General features: G+C 39.6%; 1 protein-coding gene across 1 annotated transcript; it reads right to left on the reverse strand.

The window, feature by feature from the left end:
- Window positions 1-13,352: 13,352 nt before the first annotated feature.
- On the reverse strand, window positions 13,353-21,705 carry LOC136877520 (uncharacterized). The gene is made up of 2 exons (XM_067151634.2): window positions 21,410-21,705; window positions 13,353-14,608 (listed from the first exon to the last, which is right to left on the reverse strand). The coding sequence occupies exons 1-2, from the start codon at window positions 21,581-21,583 to the stop codon at window positions 13,490-13,492; spliced, it is 1,293 nt and encodes a 430-aa protein (XP_067007735.2). The 5' UTR covers window positions 21,584-21,705; the 3' UTR covers window positions 13,353-13,489.
- Between the last annotated feature and the right edge of the window lie 336 nt (window positions 21,706-22,041).

Raw genomic sequence — 22,041 nt, forward strand, 5'->3', positions numbered from 1 at the left:
TTACGTATAGCACGCGCAGTTAAATAACAGCTCTGCTTTTTATCTGTCTGCTAGCCAGCGGTCCTCCATCTCCTGCACACCTTACTTAGATGAGTGGTGCGCGCGGCTGGATGCGCAGTCGTTAGTTGATCTGAGGCAAACTTGGCGAAAACACGTCAACAGTGCGCTTTGTACTGTAACAGAAAGGTGCTAGTTGTTTTACGTCGCACCGACACAGATGGGTCTTATGGCGACGATGGGACAGGGAAGGGCTAGGAGTGGGAAGGGAGCGGCCGTGGCCTTAATTAAGGTACAGCCCCAGCATTTGCCTGGTGTGAAAATGGGAAACCACGGAAAACCATTTTCAGGGCTGCCGACAGTGGGGTTCGAACCTACTATCTCCGGAATACTGGATACTGGCCGCATTTAAGCGACTGAAGCTGTCGAGATCGGTGTAACAGAAAGGTACTTCTGCACAGGACAGCAGGACGTGAACAGTCATCCAAAATTAATTCCTTCGGTTTTTCACTTCTTCCTGAATCCAAAAGTTTATAATAGCATCTGTGATGCCTGTCGTTGGCAGACGATCTCTTGGCAGACATAGTAATGGTTCCCATATTACGTAAAGTTAAGCAATTTAATCAATTATGCCGAATGCTAAAAGACCCGGAAAATTTTTCAAATCGTGAGTCTTGGATAGCTCTACCATACTAAAAAGTCAAATTTCGAAAATCACTTTCGGCCTAATAACAGTTCTGGAAAAACAGCCTAAAATCACTTGTTTCGTTACTCGTCTTCTGTTTGATTCAAATCCTAGCCAAATGAACTTATTTACATAATTATTTCTTTACTGCTTCCTTGCTTCAATACCCCCAGTATTTTTTTTTTTGAAAAAGGTCCGCGCCCAATGTAGTTCTAAAGGCTTAAGTGAAACTCTGCATTGACTCATATTAGCGCTCGTAGAGGTAAAGAAAAAGGCAATCTGCTAATCTAATGGACAGGATAACGATGATTAAAGGATTGTAAATTTTAGGAATAAATAAAGAATATATTCTTATAGTTTATTATACTGTATTTACTTAAAATTCGTAGCCCATATCCTTAGGATAATTTCAACATGGAGGTGCTTGCTTCAAGGTTTAGAACTATGGATTTTTGTTGGCCCTTCATTTTTCATCAGCTGTCAGTGGCTTGTCGTGACGTATTCTCTTCCAGGTTCTTTGTGTCCCTTCCTAGTTTCATTTTTATAAATACTAGCCGTAGTACCAAGCTCTTCTCGGGCACTGGAGCACTTTCTTTGAATGTTTCATTTTAACATTTATATTAACTGTCTGGACATTTTTAAATTTCTGTATTGTGACTTTGAATGATACTTTACGAACTCTTTTCTAAATTTAGAGTTATTGTTATGTGCTTAATTTTATGTTTATTTTCAGATTATAATTTCACGTTAAACTATTTCCTTGTGGCAGCCCCGATTGACAGGGAAGTAGTTCATTCTTTCAGACAAATAAGTTATAGCTGTACGTATTTACGCCTCGCGCAATAGATATGATGTACACGATTCTGACTGTCCCTGGGACTGTCACAAATCAGGCTAGGGACCCCGAAAATTGTAGACTCAACACAAATATCGGTCATTTTGGACATATTCTTGTTTATCCCTTCTCAAACCCATGCCGGTCGAAGCTGAAATCGGACTTAAACGGCATCCAGACTGTCACAATTCATCTCAGTGACACCGAAAGCGACGGATTCGACATTAATATCGGTCGTTTTTGTTTATTTTTACATACTAAACCCTTCCCTAGCGGTGCTTCTGGTGTCATACCCCCAGAATATTTTTTCCACATAGTAAGTCACGTGTGTACCAATCCCTGTGATATTTCAACAATATTAAGTTAATATTTTCTAGTATTGGTCAGGATCTAGCTGATAATTTGCCTACAGCCAATACCAATAATCCATATAGTTATCACGCAGCTCCAAGAAGTTCCTTATTTTTGTACCCAACTGACAACGAAGATGTAGCAAGTATGATACAAGAACTAAAAAAATTCCAGTAGTTACGATTGTTATGGTTTAAGCAACACAATTATCAAACAGTTATGAACCGAATTAGTTCCATACATCACTGCATTTATTAACAAATCGTTAGCTGAAAGTACAGTTCCTACATTGTTAAAGATTGCCAAAGTTATATCTATCCATAAAGGCATAGATAAATTAGACATAAACAACTACAGACCAATCTCTATCGTCCCCATTTTAGCCAAAATATTAGAAAAAAATGTTAAATTAAGATTATTCAAACTCCTTCTTAAGAATAATTACTTTTATAAATATCAATATGGCTTTATTCCAAATTCCAACGTATACAGTGCTGTTGAGGATATTCTCATTAGACTGCAGGAAGCTCTTGATTCACGAAAATTAGCTTCTGGGTTATTTATAGACTTATGAAAAGCCTTTGACGCAGTTGATCACGAGATCATGATCAGAAAACCGGAAGACGCAGGAGTAAGAGGTGTAGCGATGAACTGTTTTAAGGATTATCTCATTGATGGATCATAGTTTGTTTCATATAAAAATGCTAAAAGTTCATCTCTTCCTATATCAATTGGAATTCCTCAGGGTTCAGTACTGGGTCCGGTTTTATTTCTAATATTTGTGAACGATATAGGCTCGCTAAAATTACAAGGACAATTATCTCTTCATGTAGATGATACAAATAATTTCTATGTTGGAACCTCTGCTAAAGAACTTGAGGTAAAAATGCAGTATGACATTAGCTTATTACAAACTTGGCTTTCAAGCAATAGACTATCCATTAATCTTGGCAAGACCAACTACATGATTTTTTCATTAGCCATCATGTGCAACTCCTCTTGATCTTACATGAACAATAACATACTTTCTAATTTACCGCCCTTAACACCTACAGATTATTTGTATAAGCAATGCAGACTTCTACTACTCCATATGATACGTGATAGAGCTTCAACTATGACGGTGTATAAAATTAAGTATAATTTGGTTCATTCAAACACTATCTGGATTATAAATTCTGACATACACTCATATAACACTCGAGGAGCAAAGAGAGTTCATACCGAATTTGTAAAAACTAGTAAGTATGGTTGTAACTCCTTATGGCAGTACACTGTGAAGGTGTACAATGCTCTCCCAAAACATATACAACCGGCAACAACAATTTCAAAATTTAAACAAAAAATAAATAATCAATGGACAAAAGAAAATGAGGAGTAAATCTTACAAACCAAGTAATGTACAGTGGTATTATATATTTGTAAGGGTTTCCTCTTCTCTATGACGGTAATGTATTTAGAAATAAGCTATTATTGTATTATAAATATTTTGTAAACTCTGCCAATATTTAATCGTGTACTGCACCGCAAGATCCTCTGCTCAGGTATCCATTCTTTGAGTAAATAAAAAAGTCATACACACGTACATCCATAACCTCGGTCATTTTGGACAATACTTGTTTTCACCCCTTCTTATCCTTCATGCCGACGGTGGATGAACCTTGACTTAAACGACATCCAGAGTGTCACTATTCATTTCAGTGACCCGGAAAACTATGGACTATGTATTAATATTGATCAATTTCTATTATTTCAATATTTCACTTCTGTCGACCCCTCGGCCCTAGGGCTGCTAGTGGTGTCTTACCCCTACAGAATTTTTCTTCAGGTAGTGAGTCATGTGGATACTAACTTTGGTTTAAAACTATACTCGAACAGACATATATTCATCCATAATCTCGGCCATTTTGGACATACTTCTTCATCTCTTCTCAACACTCTTGCCGATGGGGACAAAATTTACACTTAAATAGCATCCGGAGTGTTACTAATCATCTCAGCAATCGAGAAAGCTGTGGATTCGACGTTAACATTTGTCATTTTCGGTTACTTTTACATATCACCCCTTCTCACCCCTGCCTAAAGAGATGCTAGCGGTGCATTACTCCACACAGTAAGTGATATATGTACCAAGTTTGGCTAAGAGCTGTGCTGGAGCATACACACACACATTCATCCATGATTTCGGTCATTTTGGACATTTTCTTTTTCAATTCATCTAACCCCCATTCCGAATGGGGCTGAACTTTGAATTACACGACATCCGGAGTGTCAAATTTCATCTTAGCGACCCCTAGCGGTGCCCGGGGTGCCATACCTCCGCACTAACATTTCCAGATAGTAAGTCAAATTTGCTCCACATTTGGTTGAGACCTATGCTGTAACACAAACATGCATCCTTAATCTCGGTCATTTTTGGACATTTTTCTCTCATACCGCTATGCTCATGGGGCTAAAAATTGACTTAAACGGCATCCGGATTGTCACTCTTCATGCCAGTGAGCCCGAAAATTGTGGATTCGACACTACTTTCTGTAATTTTTACAGTGCTACAGGGCTGCTGACAGTGGGATTCGAAACCCTATCTCCCGGATGCAGGTTCACAGCCGCTTGCCCCTAACCGCACGGCCAACTCGCCCGTTGAAAGGCACTTCATAAAACATGAAGGCGTGTCCCAATCCTCCTATACATAGCATTTCTTACCGGAAAATCATGATACAGAAAAAGTCGCTGTCCCATAGCGACAATCTGTCCATCAAGGTCGATCCACATCTTGGTGCGGCTTAGTATTTAAATTAATTACATAAAATTACTCATCATAAAATCTACCCTCAGATTTCGCTCAAACCACTTCCCAAACTCTCTCAGGAGTAATAAAAACAAATTATGACATTTTCAGCGAAATCCGTCCAGTAGATTTTGGGACCATTCGAGAGAAACAAACGAACAAAAAAGCAAACCAGTTTCACTTTTATATGGATAGATTGTTCGATTTGATTTGATCTCCGTATTTTGATATAAAATCCAAGTATCGCGTTAATATTCGGAGAGTAGACTACGGACAAATATACAAAGCATTTAAGCGTTGCCATGTCGATTTCCATAGCGGTTCTCCATAGAATTAGAGATCGGCTCTTGGTCATAAACTGTTACATGATCCGCACTGATAAAGCCCGTATTTTTTATTTTATCGGTAAAAGTCATAGAACAGAGAAGTTGTAAAAAAAATATTCGAAATGAATTTTGCCAGAAATAATTTTCTTGTAAAAGAGATGTATCGAGTCCCATCTGAAGCAACCACGACTCTATTGCTGAATATTTTTGAACGAATTATTGCTATGAACTTGCTCGGCCTTGTACTAAACTCAAATATCAGTTTTCATGAAAAGCCACCAATTCATTTACCCGTGATTCTGTAGCAGACAGGCTGAACACGGTTCAGAGTATCATATATTTATTTTTGTACAATTTGCTTTATGTCGCATCGACACAGATAGGTCTTATGGCAACGATGGGATAGGAAATGGCTAGGAGTGGAAAGGAAGTAGACGTGACCTTAATTAAGATACAGCGCCAGCATTTACCTGGTGTGAATATGGAAAACCACGGAAAATCATCTTTAGGGCAGCCGACAGTGAAGTTCGATCCCACTATATCCTGAATGCAAACTGATAACTATGTGACCCATACCGCACCGCCACTTGCTCGGTATGTTACAGAATTACGGAGCACTTCATCAGGACTCGCAATGTACATTCTTCGTAATATATACAATATCACGCAAACTGATGTAACATTAAACATATATGCTGGATAGTGAGCTAGTTAATTTTAACATAGACAACATTATCCAACATTTCTGGGATGAGAAATATTACGAAGAAATCCGCCCATTATTATTAGCAAATGTATGACTCCTTGACTGAATAATTAGCGCTGAGGCCTTAACTTGAGAGGGTACCAGATCCGATTCCTGGCCAAGTCGAGAAATTTAATCGCGTCTGATTAATTTTCTGGCTCGGGGATTGGCTGTTTGTGTTTTTCCATACATTCCGCTTAGCATCAACATGGGAATTCAGCCATAAAACAGGGCCAAATCCACGTGGTGGGACACAGCCATAACCGTGACCCCCACATGTATGGTAAATTGCGGTAGAAGAAGACTATTATTATTATTATTATTATTACTATTATTATTATTATTATTATTATTATTATTATTATTATTATTATTATTATTATTATTATTATTATTATTATTATTATTATTATTATTATTATTATTATTATTATCGTTAACAAATTCTACTAAGAGATATCCTAGTGAAAACAATACGGTATATAAATGAGATTAAAGAAAAACATATGAACAACAAAAAGTAAAGTAAAGAACTACTTGGAACCAATATTGTAACAATAAGTATGTCGGCTAACAATGCATGAGACTGGACACTGGGTGTGTCCGTTCTCTACCTGAAACGTTACAGAAGAGAGGGTAGCAAGAAATAAGTATAATGGAGTTTTTCTAAGTTTGTTGAAGAGTTTATTCAAAAAGTAAAGGTCAAAATTCAACTTCACCTCATTACACTGGTTACAGTAATTGTCTCTCCTTGGGATGGGCTGGAACTGGTACACTGCGGACTCGCAATGTTCCTTTACAGCTGTACCATCTTCCGAGAAGTTCTGGGATATCTCGAATTTCTGGAATATCTCGAATTTATGGAAATTCTAGATGGTTAAGGAGCACTTGTAGAAATGGGAATGACACTGCACTAGTGTTCGAACGAACTCATAAGGTATTCAATCTCTGCACAAACTAGATTATTATTATTGGCTATTTCAAACTGAACATACGTAACGATAGACTCTCCCTAAAGTCTGATAGCACTTGATAATTATAATATAATGTCACTGACGTCGAAGTTAACACAGTTAATAAAATAAGAAATCAAATTGAACTTAAGAAAGAAAATAAACAGGTCACTTTATCACTGTCAAATATGAATCATGTTGGCTGAATAATGACGCAGAAAAAACAAGTATTTCACTTGTTATCACTTTCAAGCTCACACAGTTCTATTTCGAATTGATCCTCATAAAATTCAAACACCAAATTATGTTCAAGGGCTTGGTAAAGTAGAATCGTACTCATGAGAAAAAAAATAAGTTCGAACCACAGTTCACGAAAATAATAATCACATGAAATGTACACGTCTTGTAGTGGAACTTTTATTGTCACACGAAACACGGTGCTGAAATATCTTAAGTCTGATCGAAGCTTTGCAGAGTCAGACTTCCATAACGCGGACTTTAACATTCGTCGAGGTCGAACTGGAGACTTACATTACGGCGCTGGAGAAAGTCCAACAGCCGACCAACCGGCCTCGACTGTGGCACAAAGTAGACTGATTCAACAAGCGAAATGCCTGCCTTATTATACAGGATCTCGGAGAATTGAGGCTATTTTATCATATTCAATACCTTCCTTAATCTTTGATATATTTCTTCCAAATTCCGCGATAATGATCACACAAAATTGGGCTACGCGATGATGTAGTTCATTTTCCTGTACGTTAATCCAGTCAAAAGATATTGACGATAGAACGTTTAAAATTTCCTATCGGCTGACGTCACTTGGCCTTGACCGTGTTCCTCAGGTCGTGGCGTCACATTTCCACTTCACTCTCAGCTGGCTTGCTTGCAGGCTGTCGGATGTGACCGCATGGCGCCGAATACAACTTTATACATCGGGGACTCTATCTCGGAACATCATTCCTGGTACATTTTCCGCTCTCTCCATGAGAAAGAAAATCCGATCAAGGTTTTCTTTTGTCTAGTGTTCTCGATGATAGTACTTCTTTAAATTAACGGAATTGTAGATTCCTTCCAGGTTTCTGTTCAATTTTTTTACTTTATAGGCTCCATTATCAAGGACTTCTGTGATCCTATGAGGTCCTACGTAAAGGGGACAAAATTTAACATATACACGGAGTTCTGGATGTGAGACTGCGGGTTTCCTGATTAACACCAAGTCACCTACTCGAAATGGTAACCGAAAAGCTCTGTATCTCATCCTGCTCTCTCGGATTCGGGCTGCATGTCTAATTGTTCCCTTGTAGCTTCCACGCGAGCCTGGTGAGTGACTACAGTGTCTTGAAGAGGTGGTAGCTGCTGGTACCATGGTCTATTGGGTGTGACATCTATATGGATCTTCATGGGAATATCACGAATAGATTCACGACCTGTTGAGTTCACAACTTGCTGCATTATGGGTAGAACCTCGACACACATCCAAATCTGCGTCCCACAGTAGAGCCTACAAAATCTTGCGATTTCCCGCATTATCCTTTCAGCAGGTTAACCTCAGGATGACGTATTGAGTTCATGATGTGCTTGATGTTCACGTCCCCCAATGCTACTTGAAATTCCAGAGAAGTGAATTGGGTACCGTGAGCCATAAGCAAATACTCCGGTTTGCCCATTTCCGGAATAATATAATATAATATAATATAATATAATATAATATAATATAATATAATATAATATAATATAATATAATATAATATAATATAATATAATATAATATAATATAATATAATATAATATAATATAATATAATATAATATAATATAATATAATATAATATCCTCCGGATGTTATTATTAGCGTTTGCTTTCGGTATGGGAAGTAGTATTGTGTATTTAGAGAATACGTCTACCACGAAGATGATGCATCGGTTGCCACGGGTTGCCCTGGGCAAGGGGCCGTACAGGTCCAAAGCCAATATTTCCTCATGTCTCTCCGGAATCAGTGGCCTAAAAAATTCCCTTAATAACCTGTTGTTTGGTTTGATCCGTTGGCAAACGTCGCAAGTGCGGATAATATCCCTGATATCACGCCTCATGTACTCCCATACAAATTTCTCTCTAATGAGCGCAGTTACATTGTCAGTGCCGGCATGTCCGGATAGAGAGTGACACTGCCACACAATGTCTCGTCTAAGCCTGGGAGGAGCGTAAACCCTCCGTTTACTCTTGGCGGAAACTAGATACTTATAATAAGTCCATCATGGGAACAAAAACGTCGTGCAAGACGTGAGATGCGATCATAGTCTTCATCGACGGGAATCGAACGCTTGAAGAATCGAAGAAGTTCGCGTATTTTTGCATCTCGTGCTTGAACTTGTGGTAAAAACCGGAGTTTCCGAAGGAACTCCTCATCTTCCCTATTTAAGACCTCAATTGGATGAACAGTAAGAACATCGACTGGCTTGCGGCTTAGAGCTTTTTTTGCTAGGGGCTTTACGTCGCTCCGACACAGATAGGTCTTATGGCGACGATGGGATAGGAAAGGCCTAGGAGTTGGAAGGAAGCGGCCGTGGCCTTAATTAAGGTACAGCCCCAGCATTTGCCTGGTGTGAAAATGGGAAACCACGGAAAACCATCTTCAGGGCTGCCGATAGTGGGATTCGAACCTACTATCTCCCGGATGCAAGCTCACAGCCGCGCCTCAACGCGCACGGCCAACTCGCCCGGTTCGCGGCTTAGAGCGTCTGCAAGGATGTTTTTCTTTCCAGGTTGATGAACAACAGTGATATTAAATTGTTGGATAAAGAGTGCCCAACGCGTTACATTATCAGTGGTAATATCAGAAGTCATAATGAAGGTAAGTGCCTTATAATCGGTGTAAATGATCACAGGATAGCCGTAAACTATCTTCTTCCAATAGAGTAGGGATTGTACAATGGCAAATGCTTCGAGCACCGTTGTTGTATACGATCACTCATGCGGTCTTAGTTTTCGACTCGTAAAGGATATAAATACCCCAACATCAGGTTCTACCGGATTGGCTTGGTACAAAGCTGCACCCACTCCCACGGAGCTGGCATCGCATTCAATGCAGAACGGCCATTCGAAATTTGGATAGGCAAGTTGTACACTATCCCGGAGCATGAACGTGGTCTTACGAAATACTCCGTCACATGCTTCTGACCATTTCCAGCGACTGTTTTTCTGTAATAGTGACTCCAATGGTGCCACGGTTTCCATGTAAATAGGGCAGTGTTGTGAGAAGAATTTGACACAATCTAAGAACTATCGTACGAGCTTGATTTTGGTTGGTTTAGGAAAGTCTAAAGTACTACTGGTTTGGGCCGGATTAGGCTTAATCCCATCTCCACTGATGAGATGACCCAAGAATAACACCTCAGTCTTGAAAAATTGACTTTTATGCATGTTGATTTTGAAGTTCTTTTCTCGTAGTTCACATAATACAGTACTGACATCCTCAATATGTTTCTCAAGTGACTCTGAAGCTACGAGAATATCATCAACGTAAATGGTGGCAATATCTTTGACTTTGTCAGACAGTTGACTTTCTAAGCCCCTTATGAGCACGGCTCCCGAGATTTTACTCCGAACGAAAGTCTGTTAGAGGCGTATGTAATATTTTCGAAGATTAACCCAGTAAATTTCCGGCTATCCTCTGCCAACAAAATATGGAAATATGATCATGTCATATCCATCGCAAAGAACCGTTTCATACCTCCAAACTTCGTAATGGAGTCTCAAAGTAGAGGTGGGCGGTCGTATTCTAACACTAACTAGGCTATCATTTAATGCACGCGCGTCGAGACATAGGGGCAAACTGCCATTTGGTTTCCTTACTATAGCCAGAGGGCTTAAGTAAGGAGTAATATACTTAGAAATAATGCCATCGTTTTCCAATTGCCGGATTACAGTCCTAGCTTCTTACCGGTACTTTTCTGGAACATGATAAGGTCCCATTCCTATATGTTGAAGTATCCCTTACATTCAAATTATATTGAAAATTCTCAGTAATACCAGGCTTGTCATTGAAGACGTCTGAATATTATTTAAACAATGTGTCGGTCGCCCCTGCCACCTGAGAATTGAACTCTGGGATTTCAGTTACACTGATAGAAAATACGAAGTCAGAACTACTCAAGTCGAAAACATCTTAAATGATGGGCGCTTCCTGGCCCTCGAATGGTCCCTCTTCATCGTGTCTACCCTCTTCTGCGATAAGCGGATCATCGCTCTTATTGTCTTCGTAATTAATAATAGGGGCATCTAGACCCTGGCACTTCATATCTTCACTGTTTAACAGCTGTAACTCTACAGAGTTAACATTGAAAAACGTCAAGGTATTGGCAGTATATTCAATAACACCACCATACTTGACCAGAAAATGAGACCCCATGTCGATGTTAAATGTCATCTGTGTGATAACTAGAAACACGTGTTCAAAGTAGACACCTTCACTTTAACTGTCAAGAATGTCTGTGTCTTACACTTGATCAATTTGTCAGGTACAATCCCTTTATCATTAAGTTGAGCGACTGCCATTAACAGTACATCCTCTGTCTTCTTGAATTCGTCAATCAATCTGTAGGAGACTAATGAAGCTTGAGCTCCGGAATCGACGAAGGCAGTTAGATGATGCTGAACTACTGTACGAAGATCCTACTATTGTCAACCCTAGAATACAACGTAGATTCTATGTAGGCACAGATCCCAGCTTTTATCTGAGAAGGGGGATAAAAGAAAGAAAAGCATGAAAATGCTGTCAATAATTGTTTTGATGAATATTTACGTACAATTCGAGTAAAAATATAACATACCCTTGGCTGTATACTTGGGGATTTTTCAAGTCGCTGGCATGGAAATGATCTGAACAGATCTTATAATCCTTATTGAAGCTTAACGTCCCTTCTTTCTTGTACACCTTATCCAAAACACTTCTCTGATATTTCAAAACCCACAGATCACACCTACATCAGCACATCGTCATTCAAGGTTAACTACTGCACTACGCAACACAGTGAGCTGATTGTATTTTAAGCCACTTAAAATGTGGGTCGCACAGGTCAGAAGTTTAGGAAGTACTATAAAAATCTCTTTTTCACTGGAAGAATATATGTGTAAACACAATATATACTTACATTTTCTTGTCACAAGGGAAACGGAAGACCGCGAATCCTCTGCACTTCATAGTTATTGCACCCAAACACAGCACACATCCTTGCAATCATGATGAGAGGAGATATAAAAGAATGACGCGCGCTACTATTTACTTATGTTAACTTAATTCAAACGCATAAATAACACCAAAATTTCACAAACAAGTACACGTGCTCTTAAGACAGAATCAGTAACTCCAGGCCACCCCGACAGATAGAGCTCTAATCGCTGCCCTCGATATCTCGCAGATAGTCGTGTATTATCTCTCTGTATTTGCAGTTAGGTGTCAAGCCATACACTTGGTGGATCAATTTAATTATAGGTCTGGTAACAGTAAAATAAATGAAGGCAGATAAATTGACCAACCAAAAGCAATAGTAGTTAAAGATTCTAAACACTTGGCTGCACTAATACTTAGATAGTAGAAACATTTGGTCCCTAGTGATAAAACTTATGCCATATGATATTTCAGTTACGAGCACTCAGATATCGTCTCAGCAGACGGTCGACGGTAGTTTTAAACGGTCAAGGAGGCTTAATTCATTCCTCTATTATTATTATTATTATTATTATTATTATTATTATTATTATTATTATTATCATTATTATTATTGCATGTAAGGCTGAACGTAGAGTGGTATGTGGTGAGTACCATTAACAGGTAACAGGCTTACTATAGAACTCTAAATCTTATAGAGTATTCACGGAACACAGGCACACGTACTTCTCTCACACATTTCACTTCTTCACATGACTTCAAATTTCAAATCGAGTGTTCGTAGGTGCTATTCGTCTATGATGAAGAGATTAAATTTTTAAAGAATTTTTCTAAATTTCTTTGATTGTACATAGCAATATAGCTACAAAGGGCCTGTATTCGAAGACGATTTTGTTACTACCAGATGGCGACATACTGCCTGTGCGTGGGTTATGAAACACCGGGTAGTCGCTCCTCCCTTAAAGGCAGAGCCGTTTAAATAACCCAGCGGAAGATTCTCTTGGCTCGCCGAGCAGGCTAGTTTTGTACTTTCACTTACACAACAGGCAATTACCAACATTATCGTCACGCTTGGACGTTGGAAATCTGGAATTTACGTCCAAATTGAAGAAATCCATTTGTCAGTCTTAAAACAATTAACTCCCCGTATTTTCTTGTATTAGGGGTGTAACGGTGCGTTCGGTTCACCTGGAAGTATACGGGTTCGGTTTCATCTCTGGTGGTCGAAATGTTTAGAAACGACATTTACACTTCTGGAGAGGCACAAGGCTCTAGTGTAGGAGGTGTACTCAACTTACATTGCAAATGAGTACCAAGTTAATTCCTGGCCCAAGGGTCACCTAGCATAGAGTTAATTAATCTATCCCACTTCGCCCCGAGGTTAAGATAACGGATGCTTTTAACTTTCATTTCTCCGAGGGCTCACATGGTCTCTAACAAGATGGCATATATTGTGAAACAATATTGAATTAAGAGGGGAGTCAAAGAAGCATTAAGATCGTCCCTACTTCTGTTATGAACACATTTATTTGTTACAACACAGTACTTTCATGTGAGTCGATCAATTAGTGAGGAATCTAAACTCCAAGTTGAACTCCTTCAGGACTTTTCAATTCATTTTTCAGCAATAACTATTACAATTACCCTGTACGTTTTTCGGATAGTTTCGTGTTCACGAATTCAACTAACTCCTCGAGGTCATTTATCACTGTCTTCCGATAAATATCATCCTCATCGCAGCATTGCTCCACGAGTTTACATTTGTTTCCTAAATAGAACTCGTCGAATCTATCTAGATTTATATTGTCCTTGAGAACTTTCTCCGTAAGCAAGGTGACGTGATGGTAACAGGGTGCGATGATGCAGCCCACGGCCTTGTAAACCTCGCAAGTCTCCTTGAACTCTGACCAGGGGAGGAGATCTTCTACCTGGTAACCATGACGAGTGAGCTCTTCTCCCAGGCAAGTGTGGTAGAGTGACAGAAGTTTCTTCTCATTGTTTCTGCGGAAGTCCTGAGTAGTGTCGAGGTGAAGGAACGACATGATATCGACCGCCGGAGGGGTGTACCGTACCAATTGGAAGTCCACCAGTCGCAGATCCACCGGAGTTTCATCATCAGCATCATCGTACTTATATAGGAAGTTATTTATCCAGAGATCACCGTGAGACACGACATTTCTGTATTTCTTCGATGGTTTGATCAACTCATACATTTGGAAGAAAAATGTCTTGAGTTTTTCAAGGTTAATCTTACTAATATCAACATTCTCTTCGTACTTTCTCAGCAATCTCACTGAAGATACAATCGTTTCGACAGAAGCATGGAACCACAAGTTTGCTATAATATTGTTATCATTCACAAAAAGGTTCTCAAACAGAAGGTCAGAATACAGTTCGTTCAGTTTATGTTGATTATTTTCTTCTATGATGATGGAACCTGCGTGGAAAGCGGCCAAAGCTCGTAGAACGAGTTCACAATGCGAATAGTCCAAGAAACTCCTTCGCCCTACAAGACGAAACTTCTGCTCCATAAGGTCCTCCAGTACGATCACGTCAGGCCGCACGAAGTAGCACCTTGGACCCCAGGGCTGCTTGCTTTCAGGATATAGGTTGAAGAGCCTTGAGAAAAATCCCGTTTCCTTGGGGAATCCCTTGCCGGAGTGGACCATTTTTGTGTGGAAGGTGTCATTGTCAGGAATTCGCTTGGTGAAGAAGGCCAGCTCCAGCTGCTTGCTCTGAGTTACTACGGTCACCTTCACCTGCAACACGCCAACAGAGCATATGAAATATGGAACCACAGGAACCATTAACGAAAAGGGAAGGATACGGAAAGGTGGAAATTCATCTTCTAATAAATGAAAGTTGGAAAGAAAATTGAAATTAGACTTGATTTAATGAGACACATGCCGACACATGCCGACATGATACAAATTTTTAAAGTTTCAAAGATGCCCGTCCCCCATAATCTCGAGAACCATAGATAAGGGAGAGGGTATAGTTTATTGTAATCGTTTCGTAATTTGTGATACATGCAGTATACAAAAATTAGAAAGAATAACCTGAAATGAATGTTGGAATTATGCTGATAGATGGCACTTAAAATAAAAACCGAAACATCAATGAATATTAATATAAAACGCAAACCAAACCTCAATCAATCTCAATACTGTCTTTTCAAACTATTGAGAAAAAAAGAAAAAGGGTATTAGTATTGTCTTTCCAGACTATTGGCAATAAGGCAAAATAAAGTACATGTGAACTAATGGAACTACTGCGACAAAGTAGTTCCATACTATACCTTAAATCTACGAACCTAATGGCTCTAGACTTCAACGGAGTTATATTGTCTAGATTACCTTAGGCAAAATTCAGTTCCTGGCTGACATGTATCACATCATTTCCTTCCCTCAGTTTCCTTCACCACATTCCCCTCATAATGTTAAATAATTTTGTGATTCTGCTCGGGTGCATCCGTTCTCTGTTCAATAACTTTACAATTGTATACAGCTGATTATCGTTATCAATCTTTCTTACATCCTCCTCATCTATAAATTTCTCTTGTATTTGCTTTTATATCTGGACAATCTTTTATAAGGTGTACCCACCCCGTTTCTTCAGAACATAGTAAACATTTATTTTTAGCATGCATCATTTCTTAACTCTATCAATTTCTCCACATTCCCTTAACAATGTTGAATACTTTAGCAATTCTTCCCGGGTGTATCTACTCTCTGTTCAATGACTTTGCAACGGTATACAATTGAGTTTCATTGTCAATTTTCCTCCTATCCTTCTCATCCATAAATTTCTCCCTTATTTCTAAACAATCCTTTATATGGTGTGCCCAGCCCTTTTCTTTAGAACATAATAAAGATATGTTATCATCCTTGTTCTTTCTATATGCTTCATTTGTGTGTACTCCCATTAGCCACCATATTATTCCCCTCATTTCCCTTTTTATTATATTATCTAAATTTATCATCTTTCTCTCAATTACATTACAAAATTCCGCTAGTGACCTTTTACTTTTAGACTGTGAAACAATTTCTTGCTTTTCACTGTCCTTCACTCTTCGGAATATTTTTCTGCATATTCCTTGCTGCTCTAAGCAAGCCCCTTCCCAGTAGTACCCCATTTCTACCGTTTCCAAAATAATCCTTAACCCGCTCACCCAGCATCCTTGGTTCTGATATTTAATTTGGTGTCGGTAGGCTACTTGTAACATTTCACCTTCTGCACCCAGCTTCAGTCTTTAACAATGCTTAATTATCTTTTTAACGATATCTCCCTGAAGACTTACCTCATTGCATATCATTCCTATACCACATTTGGCTGTACAATTGGGTAGTCGCATTAAAATTTTGCCAAATTTACTTGTGAGTACCTCAAGTGTAGACACTTTTTCTTCAACTCTCCAGCTCCGTACAATACCTTTGATTTAACTACTGCATTAAATACATTTTTATGCATCTTGTAATCAGTGTTTGGCATCTTTCTGTCTAACATGTTAATGGCTGGCAGTGAACAAATACCCTAGAGTTTTGCTCTTTTGATTTGTTCTGAACATTTTCCATTTCCACTTATTATCATACCCAGATACTCTATTCTCTTAACAACTTCTAATTTTGCCTCACCCACCCACCATTTTTCATTCTTTGATAATTTATAGCCTTTTCTGCGTACCATTACCTTTGTTTTCTGTGTATTACTTTTTAAATTCCAACCTTTGCAGTAATTTATCATTTCATTTATACTACTCTGCACACTCTCAGGAGTCAGTGTGAGTAGGAGGATGTCGTCTGCAAAAACGAGGCCCTGAATATCCTGATCCACAAGACTTGGGTAAACTCCCGACGTAAATCCTTTCGATTGGAACATATCATTTATGGAGAGCGAAAACAGTATAGGGGACAACTTACGTCCCTGTTTCAGCCCTACTTTGGAGAGTTCCCCCCAATCACTTTAACCTCCTTAACTTCAACTGAGCAGTTACTGTAACTTCTGAGTATATGCTTTCCACCGTTCTGGTCATCTTGTGTGACATTCCTATTCTTCTCATATTTGCCACAACAGCCCCTCTACTCACAGAATTAAAAGCTTTTTTTTCAAATCAATGGTAGTCACGTATAATTTTTCTCCTTTATTTTTAACATTTTGTCCATTATTGTTCTCACCACAAATATACGGTATTATCAAATGTTCTCATCCCTTCTTTGAAATCCGACTGGAGTCTCTCCAATATCGAACCCCCCCCCCCCCACGTCCATTTCATAATCTTTTTGCTAGCATCCCTGTGTATATTTTACTTAAGGTATCTAGCAATGTTATGCCTTTATAACTATCTGGGTTTGATTTTTTCTCCTTTCATCTTATAAATTGGGCAAATCACTCCCTCTTGCCAAGATTTTGAAAATTCTCCCTCTTCAAATATTGTATTAAATAATAATTTAACAATGCTTTTTAGCATATGTCTGTTATTTGTCACTTGTTTCCAAAATTCGTTTGATACCACCGAAATAACTCCTGCTTTCCCTTTCTTAGTTTTTTCTAAGATCACTCTTACTTCTTCTACCGATATTTCCTTATCTAACGAAAGCACAGTACATCTCAATCCTCCTGCTAGTCCACTCCCTTCTATTTTCGGTCTCCATCTGTCTTCACCTCCTAATAACTTCTTATGGTACTCCACCCAGTCAGCATGACTTATTTCAGTTTGCCGAGCAGTTTCCTGCTTACGACATAACCACCTAATCGTACTCCACACTTTCCTACTTTAGTTATGTTTAGAATTCCAATCAATGCCGACGTTCATTTTTTATTTGCGAAATGGTACAGACGATGGAGTGAATACAGATTGAGACAAGAGAGAAATGTCATAGGTGAAACTCTTACGCATGGCGTGCTAAATATACTTCTCCACGTTTTTCAAGAACCCGAATACCTCTGTCGGTTTCGAGCACGTGATATTGGCATCGTAAGCCTTAGAGGGATCTGTTTTTCTTGTAACAAGATGCCGTCTCTCTTACAACAGCTGGCTGTGATGATTGTCATTATCAGTATTATTTATTCAAAATAAGATAGCATGGGAACCAGGCAATGCTAGTGGTACTTTTTTACATCGGTGGACCAGAGAAGATAGATTTTAGAAACGAATTTCCTGATGCAAAAGAACAGGGCGAATTCAGAAATGGATGTGTGTTGAACGTTCCTAGGCTAGAGATGTACCAGCGAAATAAACCGCAGTATCCCAAGAACTGACAGACTGATTAACTGAGCAGTCATGGATTTAGCACATTGCTGTATCTCGTGACAGAGCCGGATCACTCCCATTATAGACCCATGGCTGAGTAATAACACACTCTCGTCATTTCCACCATCCAGATCAGTTCAAACAGAAAACCAAGCGACTTTTGCTAAACCGTAAGTCTCGATGGTATTTACTGATGTGGACAATTTAAGGTACGAGTATTTATTGAGAAGTGAATATTTCAAAATATATCTTCTTCTTCTTCCTTATCTATTTACATTCCAGGGTCGGTTTTTCCCTCGAACTCAGTGAGGGATACCATCTCTACTGCCTCAAGGGCAGTATCCTGGAGCTTCAGACGCTGGGTCGGGGGATAAAACTGGGGAGGATGACCAGTACCTCACCCAGGCGGCCTCACCTGCTATGCTGAGCAGAAGTCTCGCGGGGGCTATGGGAAGATTGGAGGGGACAGACAAGGAAGAGGGAAGGGAGCGGCCGTGGCCTTAAGTTGGGTACCATTCCGGCATTTGCCCGGAGAAGTGGGAAACAATGGAAAACCACTTCCAGGATGGTTGAGGTGGGAATCGAACCCACCTCTACTCAGTTGACCTCCCGAGGCTGAGTAGACCCCGTTCCCAACTGCATACAACTTTTAATTTCGTGGCAGAGCCGGGAATCGACCCCGGGCCTCCAGGGGTGGCAGCTAATCACACTAACCACTACACCACAGAGGCGAACTCAATATATATATATATATATATATATGTATGTGTGTGAAAAGCTTGCAGTGCGTTACCAACGGTGCATTTATATTTTAAATTATGGAAGAAGTGTGGAAGTACGTTGAAGGATGTAATAAGAAGTCATTTATCTCAGGTATTTCATTGGTGACTAACAATAATTTCATTATTTATTCTTCACACTGTTTTCATTTTGCTAGCGTTCATTCAACCACGACTATTGTTCAACTGTCCGGCTTCATAGTTAAATGGTTAGCATGCTGGCATTTGTTCTAGAGGATCCCGAGTTCGATTCCCGACTCTGCCACGAAATTTGAAAAGTGGTACGAGGGCTGGAACGGTGTCTACTCAGCCTCGGGAGTTCAACTGAGTAGAGGTGGGTTCGATTGCCACTTCAGCCATCCTGGAAGTGGTTTTCCGTTGTTTCCCACTTCTCCTCCAGGCAAATGCCGGGATGGTACCTAACTTAAGGCCACGGCCGCTTCCTTCCCTCTTCCTTGCTTATTCCTTCCAATCTTCCCATCCTCTACCAAGGCCCCTGTTAAGCATTCCAGTGGAGGCCGCCTGGGCGAGTTACTGGTCATTCTCCCCAGTTGTATCCCCAACCCAATGTATGACTCTCCAGGACACTGCCCTTGAGGCGGTAGAGTTGGGATCCCTCGCTGAGTCCGAGGGAAAAACCAACACTGGAGGGTAAACAGAATAAGAAAGAAAGGAATGTTAAAGGTTTTATATTTATGGCCAAGAACGGAAGAAAATAAACTTCAGATTATTTAGACACAGTGACAGTTTTCTTCCCTATAAGAAGGTCGATTGCCAACAATTGTAACTCAATGAACGGAATACTGACGTTATAAAATTGTGGACGTTTCAGAATTTTTAGCTGTGTGGTCTCAGAAAAAGTCATCCATGACTTCGCTGATACTCATAAACACAGCAAGAACTTTGGAGAGACAAATGAAGTATCATTTATAATTGTATGGGAAATTAATTTTGAAGCCTTATAATAGACTGGCTTGAAGTACATTCGAGGAAAGTGTGCAATTACAATGGAAAATCTCTTAGAAATAGAAACAGGAGACATTCTGCAGTGTAGTGGTTAGTGTAATTAGATGCCACCCCCGGAGGCCCAGGTTCGATTCCCGGCTCTGGCACGAAATTTCAAAAGTGGTACGAGGGCTGGAACGGGATCCACGCAGCCTCAGGAGGTCAACTGAGTAGAGGTGGGTTCGATTCCCACCTCAACCATCCTGGAAGTGGTTTTCCGTGGTTTCTAAATTCTCCAGGCAAATCCCAGGATGGTACCTAACTTAAGGCCACGGCCGCTTCCTTCCCTCTTCCTTGTCTATCCCTTCCAATCTTCCCATCCTCCCGCAAGGCTCCTGTTCAGCATAGCAAGTGAGGCCGCCTGGGCGAAGTACTGGTCATCCTCCCAGTTGTATCCCCAACCCAGAGTCTGAAGCTCCAGGACACTGCCCTCGAGGAGGTAGAGATGGGATCCCTCGCTGACCCTGGAGGGTATACAGATAAAGATGATGAAGAAGATATTTCAGTCCAAACATCCGAAATATCTTTACAGTTGGTAAATGGTCACTGAGTTTGTGGTCAGCTAAACGACAAAAATATTCACAAGTGTAATGCAATCTGTTCTGTCATAGTTTCCTGGTGAACCTCAGCACTCTACTTGTTGAAAATACCGTACAAGAATTCGATAGTTGTTTCAGACCGATCTTCTCATTTTAAACTTCACGTTTCCAATTAGGATAGACTAAATATTATGTGGTGGGACAAACAAATTCAACTAGTGATGTACATGCACTGGGGAACGTACATCGGACAATATTTAGTATCTTAACATAATCACGTGAATTAATTATTTATGAATAGTTAAAACACAAACGCATCGAGAAGTAAAAGATTTGTGACTGGTAACAGTGTTAATTATTCACAAAAAGAAATTTTCAGTATGTTTTTAACTGTTACAAGTACCTAGCCGACCTGTACCTCATTATCGTTCATTTCGTACGGTGTGACGCAAATGGTTTCAACTGGTACTCCAAAATATTTCAAAAATATAGAATACCTTATTATTGTGCCCTTTGTAGGGTGTGAAAAAGAATTCTGTGTTACAAGATTGCTTATTAAGGGTCCTTCAAAACTATATTTAAATATTTGTCAATAAAACACAATACCGTATGCCAAACCGTAAAGCATAAACAGAGAGATCTTTCACTTCTTCTGAAAGAAAAGGTTTTCTTCTGAAGAATGAACCACCATGAGATTAACAGGTACAGCTATATAGATTTTAGAATAATCCTAATTTTAAATTTTGAAAATAAAATATTTTCGTAATTTTAACATGTTCACTTTTTAATTTAATGAGAACTTTGTGGTTGATCCTGAAGAGAAGCTACATCTGAATAATTCTGCAAAATGTAAAGTGAATCGTGCATTAAATTCAGAAATATGCAGTCGCAATAGCTTGATTGTTCATTGACTTACAAATACAACCTTATAGGTTGAGGACTAAACATGAACGGTACTTCCTCATCTATTAAAGAGGATTTACATACCTTGAGATGTTCTTCTGGGATTCCACCGACATCTCTCCCGAGATTGCTGACTGACACTCCGAGAATCTTGAAGTCATTAGTTCCGAGTTTTTTCTCAACGGCACTTGACCACTCTTCATCAGACAACACTTGTGAAGAGGTCATGGTGGCTGCCTGAGTGTAGCCAGATGACATAATTTATATCACTCAGATATAAAATATAAGATAAGATTCGCCTGCTCTTGTTATCTGTAATGGAGCAGTTAACAGCGCGAGCTGTAAAGCAGTGTGGTGTGTATTGTACCACGTTGCAGCTAGAGTCAAGGACGATGCAATGACTTGCAATTTACTTTCATCAATAATTGCTGTATTTCCTTTGGATACAAGTTCTTTTTGCGTCAAGAGTCCAAAGTGATGGCCTTATAAGGCAGCACAGTGCAATAATCTTACATGTGACTGAGTGTTATTTTGAACCAGCACAATCTGTGGTAGAAGGCCGATTTAATACAGGAAGTGACGTGCCTAAACATGACCTCACATTACGTATAGCCCGCGCAGTTAAATAACAGCTCTGCTTTTTTTCTGCCTGCTAGCCAGCGGTCCTCATCTCCTGCACACCTTGGATGAGAGGTGCGCGCGGCTGAATGCGCAGT

The sequence above is a fragment of the Anabrus simplex genome, chromosome 7 (genome assembly GCF_040414725.1).
Source record: "Anabrus simplex isolate iqAnaSimp1 chromosome 7, ASM4041472v1, whole genome shotgun sequence".
Classification (NCBI taxonomy): Eukaryota; Metazoa; Arthropoda; class Insecta; order Orthoptera; family Tettigoniidae; genus Anabrus; species Anabrus simplex.

What these genes read in the sequence shown, in the direction of transcription:
- LOC136877520 (XM_067151634.2), bottom strand. Translation starts at nt 21,583, where the DNA reads ATGTCATCTGGCTACACTCAGGCAGCCACCATGACCTCTTCACAAGTG. An exon ending in TCCCAGAAGAACATCTCAAG is followed by an intron (nt 14,609 to 21,409) that starts GTATGTAAATCC and finishes GGCGTGTTGCAG; the next exon opens with GTGAAGGTGACCGTAGTAAC.